At 42.1% G+C, this 23,235-nt stretch overlaps 1 protein-coding gene across 2 annotated transcripts in view; it reads left to right on the top strand.

The window, feature by feature from the left end:
- Positions 1–3,760: 3,760 nt before the first annotated feature.
- SORT1 (sortilin 1) overlaps positions 3,761–23,235 on the top strand; it is a 53,634-nt gene continuing 34,159 nt past the window's right edge. Inside the window, exon 1 of one of the 2 annotated variants that reach the window (XM_081194164.1) lies at positions 3,761–4,000. In XM_081194164.1, the coding sequence (XP_081050290.1) occupies positions 3,818–4,000 (183 nt within the window). In that variant the 5' untranslated portion in view covers positions 3,761–3,817. The remainder of the gene's footprint in view (positions 4,001–23,235) is intronic. The other variant, XM_081194165.1, reaches the window with a different exon arrangement.

Below are 23,235 nucleotides of genomic sequence, written 5' to 3'. Positions count from 1 at the left end.
TGTCGAGAGGTACCAAAATACTTTGGATGTATTGAATATTATTAGAATATATACATATCCAATTTTTGTGCCCTTGTGCATCCACCATCAGTATTACAAGGTAACGTTGCCAAAATTGCACACTTTTAGTCTTTATGACCTTAGATGCTAAGGATCTGTGTTTCAAAGTGACTATCCTACAAAATATAAAGTATGAAAAGTGGCCATTCTAAATAGTGATCTGTGGATACAACCGGTCAACCCCAACTTGGTCCATTAAACTCTGTGGCTCACAATATATAGTAACTGGGATGCTCCATGTCTGGGTGCAACCAAGCAGTCTCTGAACTGTAATTTCATGCATTGTCATCTTTAGAAGGTTGACAGGTATTTTCAAAGATAATTGTAATCTTTGTTCTTCATTCTTTTTCAGTCTTGTTTTTCTGGTGATACTGTTACAGGAACATTTTAAAAGCCTTATTTTAAAATCCTTATTTAAAAAAATACATTTCCTGATTTCCTAACAGTTCTGGAATATTATTACTACTGCTGCTGCTGCTACATAGGTGGTATCTAGCTAAACAGTTCTGCTAGAGCAAGCACTTTTGGCTTCCTTCTCCCTCAGTGGCCCATAAATCTGTTCTAGGAGGTTGGGGGGGGTGGACCCACAAGAGAAGTGCTAGTGGAACTGTTTAGTAGGATATTGCCCTATGTAATTAATATTTCCTTTGCAACTCAAGGTTCTCCAAGGTGACTTTACTTAATGCAATAGAGTGCAGTGGCATTGCAACTGTAGTTTTCCCTAACTTTTCCTCCCCCCCCCCGACTGCCTCCAATGTTGAGTAAAGGCAGTTTGTTCCTGGTTGTGTGCTTCTTTCTCCATCCACCTCCCCACCCTAGGACTCCAGATGCAGCAGCTGTACTTACCTGGTACATTATATAATTGTGTATTTCTTTTCTGGGGCAAGTGATCAAAATCTTCAGAAGATTACCATCCTATAGCGTGGCCACTTGCAACCCTGATAGGTTTGGAGATTTGGTGGCAAAGTTCTTAATTGTCCAAATTATTTGTCTCTAGCGTTGACATTCAGAATATACAACTGTTTTCTTTGGTTAATTTCCACTCTTTTTTGTCCATAATGCTATGTAATACTTTATGTGAAATAACTATACACTATTTCAGCAACTTGTGGTTCTTGCATGTAGGTTTCAACTCTTCCCCCTCTCCCATGAATTCATGTTGCAATGCTTCTGTTATGTGATGGTTTCCTGAAGCCTTTACTTTCTAGCTATTTCTAGCTATAACACTTGTTAACCCATTGCTTGCTAGGAGGGCTGCAGTGTTCCTGGGTCTTCAGTTGTGTAAAAGAAAGGAGGGTCAAAGTAAAGTCTGTAGATGCTCCATCTGGTTATCAAACTACTTAGCAGCACTCTACTTCCATTCCTGCAAACAAGAGTAGACCTAGTAGATGAAGGTTCAATGAAGGCATCTCATGAAGTCTGTGCCTTGGTTTCCTCTGTGACTTGGATTAAGGATACCTTACTGTCCAGCCCATTAAAAATAGTATTCGGGAATGCAAGGATTTATCATTTCTGATAACTATCATTAAGTGCTCAGTTTCTAACATCTTCGTTTGTATGTAACCTTAAAACTTCATTTTGCCTTTAGTTTGAATTATATATGGTGATACATGATCCAGCCAAAATAAGCTTTGTTCAGTTTGAAGGAAGATTTAATTAAGTACGTACTTTTCCATTGTTATTAATGGAGGTGGAATGTACTTAACTGTGTTTAACTGAGAGGTGTGTTGGCAGTTTACCAATACCATTGTCCTAAAGATCAGGCTTTAATTATGTGGAGTCACTACTTACGCTACATTTTGAACTTGGTTGCAGAAAATACATACCGTATTTTTCGCTCTATAACACGCACTCGACCATAACACGCACGTAGTTTTTAGAGGAGGAAAATCCGTAGGCATGCCACCCGTAGGCATTCCCTCCATAACACGCACAGACATTTCCCCTTACTTTTTAGGAGGAAAAAAGTGAGTGTTATGGTGCAAAAAATACGGTATATACTGCATCATCTGTGAAGGGCAGCTGTGTCATGAACCATTGCTTTTCTTTAAAGTACTCATAACTAGGTGTCTGCCTGCCCTGATACTTTTGTGATGGCTATTTTGATGTGTCTGCATTTTTGTTAGTAGGACACATTATACCTTCCTCTTCATAAGAAAAAAGCCTTCAGTACTGTGAGAGCAGTATAAGGAACATCATGTGCCTGTTTGTGTTGCTCGTTAGCAAAATGCCATAATTGCCGGCTCTATGTCAATGAGTGAAGAGAGAATAAATATTTAATGTATCCTTTGCTCTGTTCCAATACTAGGGCTTCACACATTTAGTCAAGCCATTTTTATCATTGAAAAAAGGAAAATGAGGGAGAAAGGGTGTTCAAAATGTTCTGTGTGTGGTTTTTTGACTCTGGGATTATGCTTTAACCATACTGCTGAGACAATGAAGTAAAACAAGCATCATGGAGGAATAAAGAACTTGGATCCTGGATGCACCAAGATAGAATATACTAACTCCCAGAGCAGCAACCCATGTTAACCTACTGTGGAAAAAAATATACTCTAAAATGCTTGGGGCACTCTAAAAACTCTAAAGACACACTCTAAAAGCACAATCTATCCACTTCAGTCAATGGGATTTACTCCTCAGTAAATGGGTGTAGGTTTTAAGCCCATGTCTTGCAGTACTGTACATTTTAGGCATATTGGGAAGGATCTAAATACCATTTCTCTTGGTATGCTTTTGTTTTTCTTTGGAATATCCTTTAACACTCAATATGGTGGAAGAGAAAGTCATTCAAAAATGACAAAATCTAAGTGACAGACCTGACCTTTTCTTTTTCTGTAATTTGACCCTTGCTTTTTCGCTTGCTGTTTTCACTTGAGTCTTCAACAGAAACCAAACGAGGACCCTGTGCTCGTTCAAAGCACATCTGAAAGAGAATGGCTATAAAAATTGCCTGACTCAGAGATCCAAACTGATAAGCCAGTAGGACTTTGTGCATATCTTTTAGGAAGGCTAGCAGGTGTCCAGAAGGCGAGGTGATTTAACTGCAGAAGAGGATTTCAAATCCAGAATGGCTCACAGCCTTGCCCCCCAATGACTCCTTCCCCCAAAGGACTAGTTGCTTGCCCATATAAGTGGGCAAATGTAACAAATACCAGTATGTGAAAATTGGAAAAAAGTCTCCCTATCTTGGTCTTAATCTCCATCCCAAACGCTCCGAGCCACTCCAAGAATCCCTAGGACGAAAGCAGCATCGAATTTCCGCCAATTAAAAAAAAAGCCTTAGTGCCACCCTCTTCTAACCAATCGGAGCACAGCAGCGAGGAGGCTAAGATTACTCCTAGGAGCTGTAAGGGGAAACGCTGGTAGGCAGCTAGCCAATGGGCAAGGTGCTCTCCAAAGTGGGGTGATGATGCCCAGCTAGAGAATTAGGAGGAGGAGGCTGGTGTTAGGAGGTAGCCAATGGCCACAGGGGGGTGGGGGCAGGGTTGGCTGCTGCGCCGCAATTGACAGCCCTGTAAACCACTTAGAAAATAGAGGCTGGGGTCGCTGCGCGAATGGCAGAGGAGCTGTCAGAAGAGGCTTGTCTGCTGTATGAAAGGGAGATAAGAGTGCCACCTCCCGCAGCCAATGGCTTTGGCATACCTGAGCGGCGCAGCCCAATCGAGGCGTTGGTGGGCGGGGCGGCGGGGGTGAGCCGCCTCCGAGCTCTGAGGAGAGACTTCTGTGGTGGAGGTTGTTGTCGGCGGAGGCAGAGATGGAGCCGTCGGGCTGGATGCGCGCCGGGATCCTCCTGCTGTTGGCGGCCCCGCTCTACGGCCGCGAGCTTCGCTTCGGAGCGGGAGCGCCGCCGCGGGTCCGGCGGGCCGAATCCGAGGGAGTGTGCGGCCCGCGAGACGGCGGCTTTGATTTGGAGGTGCTGGGCAACAGCACCCACCAGGTGAGAAGAGAGGGGGGGGGAGCGGCGAAGGAGGCGAAGGCGGACACGGCTGGGGGGGGTCGCTCTGGCCGGTGAGGGGGGAGGCAGGTGAGGGACGCGGGCTGGAGCTTGACGCAAGTGCGGGGAGGGAGACGCACCTGAGGCAGCGTCAGCCTTGGCCTCGCCTCGGTGCCCCAGAACTCTCACAGTCGGCGCCTCTGAACATGTGCAGAGTGCGTTTCGCTGACAGCCACGTAAGATACGGCAGCAGTTTTTCAGGGTGGGACTGGGCTCCCAGGCCGGTTAACAACGTTGCTCAAAAGGAGGGTTGAGCCCAACCACCTCTCTCTGAGGAAGCAGGCAGCATTAAGAAGCAGGAGTGTGCCTGTTTGTGTTGGAGTGGTGTGATGCAGCTCATATGTGGAGAGGAGGAGAGAGAGAGAGAGCCACACCTGTAGAAGTGAGAGTGCAGAATGGCCAGGTAGTTGTGTAAGGACGAGAGGGACTGGTGCATAGGTATAGTGAAGCAGGACAGATGGAGAAAGGATGCAAAAGGAATGGGTGGACTCTCCACTTTCCCCAAATCAAATGAGCACCCTCAGGACTGCTTTGAGGCTTTAAAATGTGGCAGAAGCTGATCAATGGCCTCCTCTGCCTCATTTGGCTTGGTCCTGAGAGCATTTCCCCCCACATTTGTGGGACCTTCATAGCTGAGAATCATTGACATTCACAGACTAAAGGCTAGTTTACAACACTGCACACAGCCACTGCGTTTTGTGTTAAATGCTGTGTTCAGTATAGGGGCTGACATTCATGTGACCAGCTGCAGTTGCATGGCAGGAAGTTTCTAGAGTTTGACACCAACCCATTTCCCCAAAACTCACTGCTATACACGTGAACAAGCCCTAAATTGGTGTGTTTAGATGGTAGAACTTTTTCTGAAGGGGTTCAGCTTCAGTTGGCTCTGCAGCAAATATTCATTGGCCGCCCTGCAAAAATCTGCCTCTTGTTAGTTTTGTAGTCTGTTGCACAAGGATTCCCTTCAGAATAAACAAGTTCTGCTTGATAGTCTGCATTTAGTGACTACATAAATCAGGGCATACTGGTGCATAAACAGTTCACCTGAATCTACCACGTATGGACTTGGCACACAATTTAACTAGTATTTGCTGTGCTAACTTAAAAGCTGCTGAAAGTGGATTTAGGGTTGACATGGCAAAATCCCTTTGAATTGTTAGTTGAGCTTATGCTGAAACACTCATACAACTGCTTCACTGAGTGATGAGTATTACATAACTCTTGTTGTAGCAATTGGCTTGTGAATTGCCCCTGACAAGGAGGAAGAATGATGTAGGAGATGGATGTTAACCAAATAATATGGCTTTGTTGCCTGACTCCTAAGTATGAGTAATATGGCTGGGGTTGTTCCCTGTTATATCAACCTGCCCAAATTGGACTCTGTAATATCTGGATGGAACAGAAATGTGTGCTCCCTTGTCATGTGTCTCAAAAAGGGAGTATTACTGTACTTTACTAACCCCTACCAGCCAGCTGCTCTCAGAGAAAGTTTATTGATGGTATGAGTGGCAATTAACTCAAACCAATTTCCTCATTTTTAGCCAATCATTTCTTACTACAACAACTTAGAATCTTCAAGTTAACTTTACAGCCTTTTTGTTAAGAAAGAAAGAAGTTACTGGTTATTCCTCCCCCTTGATCTCATTACTTTCTTATCTATGCATCACCATTTATTTTCCTTGGCTGACTACGCATTTCTTAAAACTGAATTCTGAAAAAAAACAAGTTTCTGCTTCCTTTCTCTTTTTCCTGCTTTACATTTTCTTCTGCTTGGTGGGTCTACTATTTCTTATATCCCTCAAGCTTGTAATTTTGATGTTGCATTGGAGTCTTAATTTCTCTCCCAGTACTCACTCAGCTGCTAAATTTCATGGTTTTTATCTTGGTTATATTTATAACATTCACAATTATCTCTGTCTTGATGCAACCAATAATTTTGTGTTCACTCTTGTTATCTCTTTAATACTGTAAGTTGCAACACCTTTTGCTTAGGCCTCTTCTCTCAAATCTTTCTTTTGTTAAACTCACAATAATTTTATTGTTGTTGTGACGACCATGTTACTCATTTTATCTCCATTAATTTTGCTTTTTCTCTCTACTGCTGTGTTTTTTTTGCTTTTCTCTTGACCTCTGTTAAACCAAAATTATATTCTGTTAAACCAAAATTATATCCTCCCAGTTCCATGCATTCTCATTTGCTGCTCCCTACCATTGGAACTTTTTTTTAAAAACTGGATGTTTGCCTAGCTCGTTCTGTTGGTGTGTTTAAAAACAAAATACAGTGGTACCCCGCAAGACGAACGCCTCGCAAGACGGAAAACCCGCTAGACGAAAGGGTTTTCCGTTTTGGAGGCGCTTCGCAAAACGAATTTCTCTATGGGCTTGCCTCGCAAGACGACAGCCCATAGGGAAATCTCCGGGACAGCGGGGAAGCGCAGCGCGTCTTCCCCACTGTCCTCGGACCTCCGCCCGCCGCGCGGCATCGGAACGAAGCTCCGATGCCGGGCGGCGGGGGGGGGGAACGCCTCCTCCCGCCGCGCGGCATCGGAACGAAGCTCCGATGCCGGGCGGCGGGGGGGGGGGAACGCCTCCTCCCGCAGCGCGGCATCGGAACGAAGCTCCGATGCCGGGCGGCGGGGGGGGGACGCCTCCTCCCGCCGCGCGGCATCGGAACGAAGCTCCGATGCCGGGCGGCGGGGGGGGAACGCCTCCTCCCGCAGCGCGGCATCGGAACGAAGCTCCGATGCCGGGCGGCGGGGGGGGGAACGCCTCCTCCCGCCGCGCGGCATCGGAACGAAGCTCCGATGCTGCCGCGCGGCATCGGATGGCTTTCCTGAAGACTTGGGGTGGGAGGAGGGTTTTCCTTCCCACCGCCAACATTCAGAATGCTGTTCTGAATGTTTGCGGTGGGGAGAAAAAACCCTCCTCCCACGCAAGCCCCGGGAACAGAGGGAAAGCGCTGCGCGCCTTCCCCTCTGTTCCCGTACCTGTCCTGAAGGCTTGCGGTGCGGAGAAAAGCCCTTCTCCACACCACCAGCCTGGCAAGCGGTTTCCCTAGGAACGCATTAATTGATTTTCAATGCATTCCTATGGGAAACCGTGCTTCGCAAGACGAAAAACTCGCAAGAAGAAAAAACTTGCGGAACCAATTAATTTCGTCTTGCGAGGCACCACTGTAAGTTGAGTATTTGCTGTGTCATTTAACTAATCATGCACATCTTTCTTTCCTCTCCATTCCCCTTGCCTTACTTAAATGGTAAGCCTCTTGTTGTATAAACACTAAGTGATAAATAGTAGCACAATAGTAGATTACATGCCTTATAGCCTCTTGTTTTTGTGCCCCATAATGTGTTTTGAAGCCAATAAATTCATTGCTTTAACAGGGTTCTCAAAGGGGGTGGGATAAACTTTTTATAAAATGTGAGGAAGTTTTTCCTAGGGTTGAACCTAAATATTATCCTCCTGTAAATTAAACCAATTAGATCTAGTCCTGCCGTATGGGGAAGTAACAAACTCTTCCATGCCCTCTTCCATGTGACAGCCCTTCAGTGAGTCTGAAGGGTGCTGTCATGTCTTCTTTGTCTTCTCTTCTCTAAACTAAACATGCCTAGTTCCTTCGACTAGGGTTGCCATATTTAAAAAAGTAAAAACCAGGACACCCCCAAATTGTTGAGCTTGTTTTTAGGAAACCACCGAAATTGTGGTGTTTTTAGACAAACTTTTTTTAGACAAATGCCAAATTGTGATCTGGGACATTTCAGAAATTCCCCCCGGACGTCATTTCCAACTTTGAAATCCCAGAAATGTCTGGGAAAATCCGGTTGTAGGGCAGCCCTACTTCAACCTTAACTAACAGGACTTGTTTTCTTTATTCTGCTCACCATCTTTGTTTCCCTGTTCTGAGTCCATTTTAGTTTGTTTACATTCTTCCTGAGGGGTGTTGCCCACGTTGTGGTCTCAAATTTCAGCAGACCCTGTGCAACACCAAAAATTGGTGCTCCCCCCCCCCCTTTGCACTCCATTCTAAATCATAGTTGCAGCTTCCCCTGTGGCACCCCTGAAGATCTATGCTCAGTGTGACTGAATTGGTCGTGTTCCCGTAAATCCGCCTCTGGTGTCCAGAACCATACATTGTGTTCAGAAGGAGGTCTGACTACCGCAGAATAAGGTGGAAGAGTACAAAGTGCCAAACCCTCCTCCCCTTTCCACCCCACAATCTCCAGCAAACTTTTTTACTTCTCATGAAGCAAGTTTTAAGTCATTACATATGCTTTGAGTGTTCATCCCTCTTTCTTCAATTAACCTGCTTGGCTATAAACTGATGATTATGCTGATGATTGTGGTGAATTGTAATTCCTTCAGAGACTTTAATCTGGGTGGATCAGGAAGAACGGTCCAATCACAGAAAATAGGGAGAGTTTCATAAGCTCATCAGACAAGCAGGAGTTTTGTTGTAGTAATCTGCTGGGGGAGCTGGATAAGTTTTACCCCTCTTCTCATGTTCTGTTCCTGATCACAATGACAATGCACATTTCTTTCTCAGTGGATTTCTCATAGCTTAGCTTTTCAACTGAAATGTATTGCTCCTAAGAGGGGAAAGGGCCATATTTCCTTTCCCTGAGACATAGATAACAGCTGCTATGCTGTTTATATACTGTAGTTCTAAATAATATTGCATGAATGAGCTAAAACTCTGGTAGAAGCAGTAAACTACTATATCACAGGGCAAATGTAATGATACCATGAAATAAAGATTAAGAGGATGCTGCTGGATTTGGTGAACCTGAAAATCTTATCTGCCCTGATCATTTCCTGTCAGCAATGTTTAAATCCCTGTTATAGTCTTCCCCACGTAGCAGTTTATGCTGTATTTCCCCTCAACATTTGATACTGTTTGTAAAATGAAGATAAAAAATGTGTCAATTTGAGAAGAAGAGTGCCCAACACCAAGTGTTCTCTGCTTTTCTAATATAATTGGGTGTTGTCATTTTGCTACTCCACCCTGCATCCCATCCCCCACCTACCACACAGGACTGTCTTGCTTATGGTTTGTTATATTGCCATATTTGCATAGGTACATGTACAATTATCTTAACTGTCAGTTTGTCAGCATGAGAATCCTATAAGCAGGAGGACACTGATTAATTGAATGAATAAACAATTTAAACAACGCATAAAACCTAAAAGTACTGTTAATTATTTAAAACATAAAAGAAAATCTGATTATTCCAACTCAGCACCCATTTACCAAGTGGAATGAGAGGAATGCCAATATGTAGTTATTTTATAGATTCTTATGGTTACTTGCATGCATTTTTATTTATTTTGCATTCATCATCTGGCCATTTTACAGAGCAAAATGTTTCTAATGTATTTGAAAATCATACTAATGCACATTATCAGAGCATTAAGGTCTATCTAAAACAGCTGGTCTATATATAATCCAAAATTGTAGAAATAATGTTCAATTTTTCTCCAAGACACTTTCTGAGAGACACTATAGGTTCTCATTCTATGCATTCACAGCTGATTTGAAATAGGAAGAATTCAAAACAAACAAAACTTCTGTTTCATACTTCTTCATGGCCAAGGCACCAAGAAGCCCTCACTGTTTATTTCTCTTTTTAAATAGAATGGAGAAGACAAGGAAGTGGGAATGGTACAAGCAGATGCTTATTTGTGCTGCATTAGATCTTGCCTGCTGAGAATGCATTCAAAATGCATTCTTTACAATGAGCTGGCTGTTTGTTTCCTGAACCTGCCATATACACAGAAAGATCCCAGGATTTATTTATTTAAATATACTTCTTGCCCTCTTGGGTTTAGGATAGTTTACATTTTTAAAATGTTTCTCAGTTGATACAAATTCTCCTGAAACCTCATGGTGCAATGTGAAATTCAGCAGCCAATTTCACCTACTTCTGTTCCTTTCAGCCACTCTACCCCAAGATTAAACCTCCATTCTCCAGTTCTGTCTTCCCTAGCTCTCATATCTCTTGTGCCAAAATGTAACAAACAGGAATGAATTGAGTGTTCAGTGTTAACTTAATGTCTTCTGTCTTCAGTAGAACTTTGCAAGGTGGAGACTAGTATTTGTTACCTAATGTACATCTACTTGAAATTCTTGAATGTTGATTAAACCAATCTTTTTGAGAATCTTAGCTGAAGAAATAAGTTATTCACTTCTAGTCCACAAAGCTTTTTCCCCTTTTAGTACAAAGCTTCTGTGAGGCTTGGTTCTATAATAAACAAGTGTCATAAGAATTTGGTGTCTCAGCACAAGAAATAATGTGCACTGTAATTGTTTTCTTTTGGTGTCCGTTTTGTCATCACTGTGATAGAATAGATGGTGCCTGTTGGAGACTAGAGAGCCATTCTTGGCTCTGATACTTTCCTTTGGGGCTTTTGTACATTTAAAAGGAGTGAATTGCAAAAGCTGATTTCATCTTCAGCCCTCTGGCTCCAGTTTTGGATCAAGTGTATTCTTCATATCTCTGGGGACCTTCACTCATACAGGTGCATACAGTTGAAACTCTCATTACCCTAAGAACTTTTACGTACAGGAGAGATTCCATTATACTCCTCCTTTAGTGGCTTCAGCGCATTTATGTGGAGTTTTGGTTTTTTGACCCCCCCCCCAAAGCCTCTATTGATTGGGATCCGATTTAGTGTTTTACGTCACTTACATTCTTTCGCCAAAATTCAAAAACAATCTTATGAACTGGATAAATGGCTTTTCCAGTAGCCAAATATATTTGGACGGAAATATTTGACTAGGGGAAACATGCAAAAAAGTGCACTTAATGTGGCTTAAATGTTAAAGGTAAAGGGACCCCTGACCATTAGGTCCAGTCGTGACCGACTCTGGGGTTGTGGCACTCATCTCTCTTTATTGGCCGAGGGAGCCGGCGTACAGCTTCTGGGTCATGTGGCCAGCATGACTAAGCCGCTTCTGGCGAACCAGAGCAGTGCACGGAAACGCCGTTTACCTTCCCGCTGGAGCAGTACCTATTTATCTACTTGCACTTTGATGTGCTTTTGAACTGCTAGGTTGGCAGGAGCAGGGACCGAGCAATGGGAGCTCACCCCGTCGCGGGGATTCGAACCGCCGACCTTCTGATTGGCAAGTCCTAGGATCTGTGGTTTAACCCACAGCGCCACCTGTTACGTTCCATAAATTCAACATTTAGCTAGGAAATTACTTTTACAGCCATACCTCGGCATACAAACGCTGCGGGTTGCGCGTTTTCGGGTTGCGGACCGCGCCGAACCCAGAAGTACTGGAACAGGTTACTTCTGGGTTTCAATGCTCATGCATGCGCAGAAGCACAAAATGATGTCACACGCATGCGCAGAAGCGCCAAATCGCATCATGCGCGTGTGCAGATGTAGCACTTCAGGTTGTGAACGTGCCTCCTGCACAGATCACGTTTGCAACCCGAGGTATGACTGTATTTGAAATACTTGTAAGATAAGACAAAGCAATTCAATAACATACTTTTACCTTGTTTAAATTTTGTTTTTCATAACAGTTTTGACTGCTTTCATTGAACGTGCTATTATATTTATTTCCTTGGTATAAATGATCTAATTACGTCTGTAAAAATCTATCTTGTTTGACTGGTATTGTATTAATTATTTTATGAAGCAGTTGCATTTTTAAATAAAAAAATTATATTGAAAAAATGTAGCAGTGGAAAATTTTGTACCCCGCACTCATATGAAGCAGAGGACTTTATATAGCGTAGTGTCTGTCCCAGAAGAGTGTTGAGTGTGCCAAATGCTGCTGTTCCTTCAAAGATATCCTTTCCCAGGTCAATGTTGTGATTATTCTTAAATCCTGTATTTCTACTTGGGTACAAACACATGCCTCTTTCTCAATAAAACTTCCTAGGTACTGACCTCCCCCCAGTGGCGTATCGTGGGTTGTCAGCACCCGGGGCAAGGCAAGTAATTTGCTCCCCCTAACCCGTGGATTTGCGCCCCCTACCCCGTGGATTTGCACCCCCTAACCCTAACCCCCAGATGTTGCGCCCGGTGCGGCCGGCCCCCCCTGCACCCCCCACGCTACGCCACTGCCTCCCCCGCCCCATTGCAACATGTATACATGCACAGTAAAAAAAAAAAAGTCCAACTAAAGGTTAGGCCACTCTAATACCTAATCCTGCAAACCTTTGATGGCTGGTCTTATACAATAGCTCTTACAATGTTCTGCTTTTTGAAAGTTAACTTGAGAAAAGTTGCTTATCACATATATAGAAGGTCCTGTGATGTTTAGAGCACATGTTTGGCGCAATAACTTAAGTTTAATTCTCACTGATATAATCTAGAATGAACCTTCTGGTATGCTTATCAGGAGAATCCCTGTTAATTCCCTTGTTGCAAGCAGCTCATTTTATTTTGCAATGTGGCGTGATTATTCAAATATGATTACAAGTCTCTACTCCTAATAATAATTTCACTTTGTTGTGAATGCTATATGCAAAGATTGCTTATAACCTCAGATGCTGACAGTGGGTGATATCCAACTAAGATGTACTCAGAGGAGCCCCATTAAAATCAAGAGTTGGGGCTTATCCACACTTACCTTTTGCCTTGTTCTTTCCAGGAAGAGGTCTGTGCTTGGAAGAGGTCTGTGCTTAAATGCTCTTATGTCTAAGCATCCCCACCCCCTGGTGAGCTTTCCGTGCAAAAACCAGCTCTTTAAAGCTCAATCGGTGCAAGAATCAATTCAGGTTTTCCGTGGATTAACATTTGCTCCAGTTGATCTTTAAAGAGTGAGTTTTCATGGGGAAAGCTCTAGAGCAAAAAAAGGGTGCTTGGACACAGAGCTTTAAATTGTGGACTGTGCCTGGAAAGAGCAGAGGGAAAGTAAGTGAGGATAAGCTGGCTATCACCCAGTGTATTGTATGGGGACATACAAAAGAATCAGCTTTGATCTGTGGTAGGGAGCCAATTCCTTCAACATAAAATGTTTCCATTGGCTATTTTGCTGTGTGTTAGTAAAACCAGCTACAATTTCCTTTTTTACATAAGTGTTTTTCTGAATGATGTGAAGGATCCTTCAAGTGCATGTACTAAACTATTGTTAAGTCTTGTTGACAATAGTGGAGAAGGAATCAATTTTTCATGCTCATTCTTTGCTGGATTGGGATGTAGACATAATAGGGCGGTTCTATAGAAATACACCATTTTGTTACATAATATGTGACCCTAAAGCTATTTTTAATAAAAGCCATAGTCAAACTTGAACAACTTACCTGTATTTTTAGATCCCTGATTAGTCATACCATACTATGAAACTGAAGTTGGTTTAATAACTGAACGGGAATGTAGAGTATAGATTCTAGTGTAAGTTATACCAAAAGTTGTGCATTAATGTTTCCTATTTGTGTGACTTCACAGTGAACCAACCTCATGTTGCCACTTTAGTTGCCATTTTCAGTCATGTTGGGTTGCTGTTGTGCCCCATCTTGACTTTCTCTATATTACCTGTGCTTTTGTTTTTTTCATAATCTAGAAAGATGGTGGTATCTGGTCAGCATGTTCTCCACATAATTTTCTGTGGCTTTTTGTGTTAAAAAAGAGTATTCTTTTTGTGGGGAAGGTATGAGTTTTGTTCCACTGCCACATATTGTTGTAAACGTGAAAAGATCAAAAGCAAAATTGGGATTGTAATGCATAACTAATGGCTCTTCCAATGGAGTGGAATGGAAAAAGATATTGACAAAAGCCAGTTGACATCCCTTTTAACCTCTGAGAGCCCATCTATTATAGACAGGGTTGGCATGTCACAGTAAGTTGTACTGTGGCTTCTTGAAATTACATGGACTCCTGGAGAGGAGCACACAGCTGATTTGATTCTCCCTGCTTCTTTTTACTGCAGCTCTGCACTTAGCTAAAACTCAGTACATAACGCTAGGGTTTTGTTTTGTTTAGTCTTGGCATGTTGCTAGAACTCTCTAGGTAACCATGAACTCTCACCAAGGTTTGTTCTTTGCTTACTGTTTCACATGAAGCAGCCCATAACAAAGGAGCAGTAGTTGATCAACCTGCTTTTGCACACAGTCTCAACAAAATACTGCTTGATTTTTTCTATTTGCCTAGTATATCTTCACCAGATTCTGTAGAGAGAGGTACTCCACTTGCTTTTTTTTTTAAATGAAGTGAGATGCAAAGCTGTTGGTGATTTGTGTAGACCTGTCCTGAAATATTCCCTGCTTCGCCAGTGGCAAATGACATTTCACAAATGCAACTAGCAACACTTGCTGTATCATAGTATAGTGAACATCTGGTGCAGAGGCAACTAATAAGAATTGAGTCCTAGTGTTGAAGCTTCCAGTTTTGGGAAATACCTACTTCAGTATAGAAAATGTTTTAGAACCTTGTAAGAACTACCGTTTATGGTCACTGATACAAAAGCTGCTTAGGACAGTGCTATGTGCCATGACTCCTGTGAAAAGTGCCAGTATTTCATGCAGCAAATGTAACCAGTGTGAAAGCAATACAGTGGACGCTCGGGTTGCGAACGTGATCCATGCGGGAAGCACGTTTGCAACCCCCTCAGTGTTCGCAACCCACAGCGTCATTTATGCGCATGCACGGGTAGTGATTCGGCACTTCTGTGCATGCGCAAAGCGTGATTTAGTGCTTCTGTGCATGCGCAAGCGCCGTAACCCAGAAGTAACCCATTCCGGTACTTCCAGGTTCGGCATGGTACGCAACCTGAAATCTCACAACCCGAAGCGCCTGTAACCCAAGGTATGACTGTGAATCCATAATGTACTCAGTGCAAGACATGCACTCTGTCAGTCACACATGTGTACATGCCTTGAAAGTCGGATTAAAACAGCCTTCCCAGGTGCATTTTGACCCCCATACTTAACAGCATGGGACATTTATACTGTCATCTCACATAACATTTGTGTTAATGCTGCTGGCAAAAGTGTTTGGTTTTAAAACTGCATTATGTAAGAGTATCTGAAAGGAAATAACATTTCCCCTCCTAGCCAACAGGTTGCATATATATATGCAGGGGCTTTCATTTTTTCCTGTAAAATGGAATTGCACACATCATACTATGGACATTACTCTTGTTCATAGAAGAGAATAAGAAAATCATGTAGTTCATGCCATTCTGTGCATTACTGCATTAGATTCTAATGATTAGAGCAACATCCTTGTCCCGTATTTGAAAAGCAAAACAATACATGGAAAACACAAGAAAATGAGAAGTAGTCCATATGCCAATGCGACATACTGGTATATCTAAGAGAGAGATACTTGGGAATGCTGTGTGCTTAAATATGTAAAGCAACCTTGGTTTTCCTAGAAATCGTTTTGCAATCATATCCAATCTAACCTTAGTTTCAAAACAATTGTAAGCCATGATGGCTTCACCTTTAATAAGATGGGCAGTGTCCATGGATTCTGGCTCAGTTTGTTGGACAGACCGGTTTTTCAGGGTTTGAACAAGTTTCTGGGAGTGCTGAACTTCCTTGCAATTAAATAGCTATCCAATGTGTTGTAGAAGAAACAGGGCAGCAGTGTATGTTACCAAACACTTGGAGAAACACATATTTGCCAAGATCATTATGGTAATATTGGGGGGTTCTTTTTCTCTCCCCACTCCACCCCCACCTCAGCCACCACGCTGGACTTACTTCTGGCCCTGGACTTGGATGTAGCACAGAAACCAAGAAGAAGCATTGGGTGGGGAAGGTTTAAGCATTTCCCTTGTTTCCATGTTCACATTACAAGGCAAATGCAGGGTTGGGGATTCCATTATTGCCTCTCAAGGTGTAGTTATGCTCACAGTTGACTAAATGAAAAGATAGACTAGTTTTGTCTAAAATAATTTCATTTTCTTCTGCTGGTCTGGGGAAGAAACTATAGCTGAACATATCTTGGTCACTAAATATTTGCAGTAGAAGGAGAGAAGATTGTTCTTTGTGGTCTCTGTGGAGTCCCATGTATGGGTTCTGTGCTTATACCCAGCCAAAGTCTAGGACTTTCTAGAGCAGGGCTGGGAACTTGTGGCCGTTCAGATGTTGTTGGACTGCAACTTGTTCCTGACCGTTGGCTAGGTTGGCTGGGGCTAATGGGAGTTGGAGTCCAACATCATCTGGAGGGCTACAGGTTCCTCATCCTTGCTCTAGGGCTAGATGATTAATATTTTTGGTGGGAGGCCTGCACTCTGGGCATATTCTCAGGAGGACCATGACCCTTGCATTTCCATTCAATTCCTCCTTGGCTGCAGCAGATTAAACTTTCTTTCTCCCCCCCCCCCCCGGAGGAAAGTTAAAATCTAGATTCCTTTCTCTTTTCTCTTGTTCAGTCTACAATGAGTTTCATTTTGTTTCTTTTGGTGATTCCCTATGCTTGCTCATGTTTCCGTTAGTGTTGACAGGAGTCTTATGATACAGTGATCTCTCTCTCTCTCTCTCTCTCTCTCTCTCTCTCTCTCTCTCTCTCTCAATGAATATTTTATTGATAGAGTTCTCTATTTGTAGCAGTGAGTTCCTTCATTTGGACACTACTGCTGCCACCTTTGCTTTAGTGAGTGGCACATTGTGACACCTTCCCTCTTTGTCAAAAGTTCAAAAGGCAGACACATAGACAGGTCTGTCCTGTCTTTCTATGACCTTCTAGTAGCTGATTCTTGTGATGAATGCTGAGGCTCAAGTTATCAGGGCTCCACTGTGACATAACTCTGCTGCATCTCAATCCTTTCAGTCTTGCTACTGACAGCGGGTGGAGCTGTGGGTTAAACCACAGAGCCTAGGGCTTGCCGATCAGAAGGTTGGCGGTTCGAATCCCCGTGACGGGGTGAGCTCCCGTTGCTCAGTCCCTGCTCCTGCCAACCTAGCAGTTCGAAAGCACGTCAAAGTGCAAGTAGATAAATAGGCGGGAAGGTAAACGGCGTTTCCGTGCGCTGCTCTGGTTCGCCAGAAGCGGCTTAGTTATGCTGGCCACATGACTGGAAGCTGTATGCTGGCTCCCTCGGCCAATAAAGCGAGATGAGCGCCACAACCCCAGAGTCATCCGTGACTGGACCTAATGGTCAGGGGTACCTTTACCTTTACTGACAACTGAATCTGCCATGGTGGACTGTAGAGCTGTTGCAAGTGCTGTGGTGGTTTCCTCTAGTGAAATTAAGACACTGTCCAGTGTGGCAGTTGGCACACCCTCTACAACAAGTGTGCCTCTGGTCTTACTTAGTGCTGACTGGTTTGGTATCAACAAACCTTGTTGTGGAGACAGTTGCTCTGATGCTTTGACTTGACTCATCAGGTGTGGAAGTCCAAGTGCATACCTTGGTACAGATATCGGCCTAGGAATTCGCCTTGGAGGAACTTTCCCCATTGCTGGACAAGTACATTGACACAAGTACATTGGTATGAAGGGCCAATGATAGGTTGTCATATTTGTCACTGAAAGCATGACTAAAAAATAAAATAAAAGAAGAAGGGCAAGGGAAGTAGGGGATTATCTCAGAACCAGCATCTCTAGAGATGGTTTCTACTCAGTCTTCTGCTGTGTTCAGGCTATTACTATCTCAGATCTTAAAGAAGCTCCAGTACATGTCTCCACTGAGGGTGAAGTTCAGGATCAAACCCTTCCTGAATGGAGTATTTACTCACTTTGACAGTTCCACCATCATTCCTGGTTCTGTGATTACTACTCTCTGCAGCATCGTTGTTCCCACAGGGTTTTTGTCCGCCCCCCCCCCCGACTGAGGAAGTCCTCACATGCTTCCTGGTCTTGCTTCTAGTACAGATTGCTGCCACTTTGACCCCTGGTTGTCCCTGGGATCCTATTGTCAGGAAACATTCTCATTATTCGTACTGTGATCTCTGTTGTCCTTCAGTACCATAGAAAATTTTGGGAGCGATAGTGTATACTATGGATTATGAACTATGCCATTACATGTCCACTTTTAACTGGGGACTACTTTCCACATTGATCACATGGCCTTCAAAGTTACTGTCACCTCATTTGAGGCATTGGGAGTGATGCTGGGAAACATTTGATATGAAAGGTTTGGGCGAAAGAATCTGGCCTAGGATATCCTGCTGATCTATTCTAACACTATTGGCCTTTTAGATGAAGGTTCTTTCCTATAGGAATAGGAACTTTACTAGTGCTTTTAGCACTTTACTAGTGCTATCTGTATTACCAAACAATGTTCTTGCCTTCCTCTATGTTATGGATGGGAGTGGGACTAACTGTTGGGAGGTTGCAGGGCTGAAAATTTAATTGTAGGAGTTCTGGGTATGAGCACTGGAGAACGTGGACACATCTAAAGAGGGGAAAAGGAATAAAAGTAAAACAGTTTAAATAACTGGCCGGATAATAAAAATGTTCTGAGTAGATAAATATATTAGAAGCTGGTTTGTAGTGATGTTATAGGCACCATTTACTCCATCACTTTGCATTAGCATCTTTACAGCAACTCCAGCAACCCTAATCTCTCCTCGCTGCATGCAAGCAATATAGGGTAGTAGAGCTGAAGAGGAATTCCTCTACTAGTCCTTGCTAGACGAGTATCTTTGCTGGGTCTAAAACAGACTCCATGATTTTACAATATGCTCTAGTGTCCCTGAAACATTGTGAAGCTGAGCTGCTAATGGCCCTGCTTTGTGAATTTTGTGGTGATTGGCAAAATAAAGTGCTAAGTTGTGATTTTCCATTCTCACTGAATGTTAACTGAGCTATCAGCAGTATGTGTAAAGAATCCAAGACAACAATATTCTTTAAATGTTTGTTTTGTTGTAGATCTTTCATTCTGTAGCTACTCTTCTAAAGATATTACTGTTTTATTTTGGACATATTTCACAACATTTATATACTGTTTGATTGTAAACCTCAAAATGGTTTACATAAAAACTTGCTGGGCTCTCTTGTATAGGTAATCCTTCACTGTGGTTGCAGCGATCTGGATGCAGTATTTATGTCTCTCAGCACCTATAATGTACCTTTTAGTGCAGTATCTGATTTGAATTAGTATTCTAACTTCTTAATATTGCAAGACTTCTGTTCTAATTTTTGGTTCGGTTGTTTTCGTTTGCGAATTACCACTTGATCATTGATCTTCATGTGGAAATGTGAGGAACTGAGACATTAGTCCTGCCTACAGGGGGAGAGAAATGAATCTTTCATAATTATGGAGCACAGTAGCATTACTGCTGTTCAGCACACTATCTGTTCTTGTAAGTACCACAGTGGGTGATGTGATTAAAATACAGCTTAATTCCCAGAGTATATAACCTCATAAAGTAGTGTTGCTAAGGAGGGGCAATGATATTATAAAACCAGACGAGAGTATTGGCTTTATGCAATGGAATTCAAACAATTTCCCCACTGTATTCGTAGTTGCTGTTGTTATTTATTCAGTTTATATACCGCCCAATACCTGGAGGTCTCAGGGCGGTTTATTATTGAGAAGTAGCAGGCAGAATTAGCATAAGAGCAACAAAGCAAAGTTTTACTTAGATTCAATTTAATTTGAGATGTTCTAGTTCTGTCTTTTTTTAAACTTAAAAATGTTAAACTTGGTAATAAGACCATTTTCCCCACACTTCCACAACCTGGCAAATTAGCACTGAGCAAGTCATTAATAGCTTTTAGATAAGGATTAGACAAGATCATGGCCAACCAGATACCTGTGAGGAAACCCAGAAAACTCTCCTACTAGATGCAGAGGTTTAGCATGCTCCATTGCTGATAAAGATTCAGATCCTGGATATGTGACTATTAGGTGCAAACATGGGGTTGTTAATAAATAGTTATCCTTTATTAGGCATAGCAAACCACACATTATCAAACAGACACCGTATACAAATTGTGCAAAATACGAGCTCAACATAACAAGGTTTGTCCGGGTCAGATCTTTAACTCCAGAGAAAATCAATTTGCATAAATAATACAGTACAGCACTACCTCCCCTACTTTAAAGACATCTCCACTCCTTAGGAATGTTGAGCAAAGAGCAACGATAAACACAACCCCAATTAACTCCATAGTAGAGGAAATTGAAGAAATAACAAACAGTATTCAAGATTTGATGCGTGACCTGAACAAGCCTAGGACAAACCCCCATGAACCTGCTAACGTGGGCAACAGGAATACGAACAATGATAGGTCTGGGAAAGAGGAGCTACTGGCCTTTCTACAGGAGGAATCCCCAGTAAGAGACTCACCCAACCAAGAAAGGTGTTTGCAGACCAAGGAACTGGATCCAACTATACGCCGAATCAACATGTATGATACTATAGATAATCCATCCACACCTCTATCCATAGAACAGACTTTGCCCACAGTTATGGAGGAGGAGCAAGCATGATCAGAAACTACACAAAAATGTCTGGGGGACTGTTTGAACTCAATCAGAAGATGCACATTGGGAAGCTGGTCACTCCGAGCGCTGAGCTGCGATTGCCCCCAGCCGAGGACCAATCAGAAACCTTCCCGATAGATAACATGGGGTTGTTTCAATACCTCATTTTCAAGTGATGGCATTCAGCATAGTTCCCCTGATGTAATCACTCTTTTGTTTATATTCTTCCAAGAAAATATGTTGATAGAACTTCATTAGAAAACCAGATAGTGTAGTTGCCCTCACTGTTTGTTTGTGCTTCTTGGCTTCTTCAGTGGAGCAGCCAACATTGTTGAGCTTTTGTTAGGAGATCGCCCCCTAAAGTTTTAGGGGCAGGCTTTGGTTTGGAGGGTGATGGAACCTCAGTTTATTGAGTACTTTCAATGCTTTTCTATAATCCCCCCCCCTTTGGCTATGTCCATGATCACACATCATTTAATTACAATAATAGGATACATACAATGGAAGACACTTTATTATAGAGATTGTTTTCAGTATTTGATAACTGGGATGTTTACTATTTCCTTTCTTCTTACTGTACACCCACAGAAATGCATATTTCCATAGTCTCTCCTTGCCTGTCTCTTGGTTGTGTGATGGAGAGCTGATTACTCTCAAAGTGGTAGTGATTATTTATCTTGACAGCAAAGTAATATGTTGGAAGTTAGTTGGTGGTGGACTGGACAAAGTATTAAAACTGCCAGTACTGTTGGGAACCATCTTTGAGGGAAAATTAGTTCCTTTGTGGAATGTCTTTTAACCTTTTAATAAAAATTTTGGTGCATATTTGCACATCAATGTACTCCACATTGTTAATTATCAGTAACTGAAAAACAAATAGTTAAAAAAATAAAATTCAGTATGATTAATAATAAATTATTACCAATATATTCTATTATATATGTGATTTATAGGGGTTAGTTAAAGACATCTTCTAATCCAAATTAAATATATTAAATAATAAAAAATATGTGGGCTTGATAATAAATAGAATAACTACTTTCCTATATCATTAATAAATGCAACCTATTCCCTTCTGTGGGATTTCTAATTCTTTCTTTAACATAGTTACCAAGTTCCAGCAGTATAACATCTGTAAACCTTTCACTAGCTTTAGTGCTTAAAGTTAATTTTATTATGCTTAATTGTTTCCCAAGTTTCATTAACAGAGCCATCTTACTAGGTCCCCAAGTGCTTTACATGACTTTGCCTCTATGTGGAGTGTTTTCATGAGTGTGGTGAGGCAACAGCACAATCTATACCATGGGTATTCTCCAAGTCTTGATTGAAAATAGCCTTTGAAGCAGACAGTGAGATGTGAATTGTGATTAATGTATTTTTCCATGTGTCTAACATGCTGGCGTTCGGAAAAACATGGTCAGAAGCCTGCTGAATTGGTTACTAGAACTGGAGACTCCCGGATCACTTAAGTATCTGGAATTGCCAATACCACTAAACTGAAAGCTCTTTGGGATACAAATTGTAAAAAATAAATAAAGGTGCTGTGCTCTCAGCTGACACCCATCTTGATTGGGAACATGGATTTGACAGCTCTCGAAAATATAATTGGGGAGACCTCACATGTCCTTAACTGCCCAGTTGATTTCTTGCGTATCAAACTTAGGTCAGAAGCTTTCCTAATTTGTTTTTGAATGTTGCCAACAGGACTGACAGAACCATCTGCCTTCCATTTAATTAATTAATTAAATTTGTATACCACCCTTTACCTTTAGATCTCAGGGCGGTTCACAACACAAAATTGTTCATGGCACAACACTCCTGATAACATACCTGTAGGGTCAGATAATATCTGTTAGGAAAGTCAGTGAGTGCTCTGAGATGCGATTGATCCACTGTTGCCCCTCTGTAATTAGGTCTGGCAGGAACTTGTTTTTCTAGATTTGTGGGGATAATTTGGCACTGGTCGCCTCCAGACTGTATTTTGTGGGACATACCAGATTTGCTCAGTTAAAGTAGACTAATGTGCACTAGCAAACCAAACACACTTTAAAGAAAAGTGAACTTTTTATGATAAGGAGAGTGACAGAAAAAGGATAATGATCAATTAATGCACAAACAAATCAGGGTGAAATCTCATCATATACTGAATTCCATATAGCCTCTACACAAACAAATCAGAATGAATATCCAATAAGGTGCAGATACTATATAACAAGTATAGGCAAACTCCGGCCCTCCAGATGTTTGGGACTACAATTCCCATCATCCCTAGCTAACATGACCAGTGGTCAGGGATGATGAGAATTGTAGTCCTAAACCTCTGGAGGGCCGGAGTTTGCCTATGCCTGCTATATAACCTCTCTGTGCAAGTTTTGTGCAAACAAATCAGGATAAATTTTCAATAAACAGGTCATATGGAAATGACCATTGTTACCTATAAGTAATAGATTATCATCCTAATTTATTATTGGAAATTTTTGATTGAAGCGTAGTGCAGAAATATTTTGTGTAAATGATACAAGAACTCAGTTTTCTTGTACTGACATGTTTAATTATTGAATTTATGAAGGCTAGATTAGTAAAAATATGGGAGGAAAAGAAACAGCCCTTTTAAATTGAAGTATTACATTCCAAGTGTTTAACTTGAATGTTTTGATAGACAAGCAATTCTCAGTTTGTCTGAAGGCAACTAGCCATTATAGCAAAAAGGCTAAGATCCCAGATTATTTGGACTGTAAACTGGTGGTGGACATTGAGTGTGAAAATATTGTTGAGTAACATGGGTATTGTTTCTGACATCACAGGAGACACACTGCTAATGCTGCTTATGAATGTGTCT

This window comes from Podarcis bocagei, assembly GCF_964188305.1.
Source record: "Podarcis bocagei genome assembly, chromosome: 5".
Taxonomy (NCBI): Eukaryota; Metazoa; Chordata; class Lepidosauria; order Squamata; family Lacertidae; genus Podarcis; species Podarcis bocagei.
The sequence above is the reverse complement of the archived record's forward strand: the minus strand, read 5'-3'. Positions and strand labels throughout refer to the sequence as shown.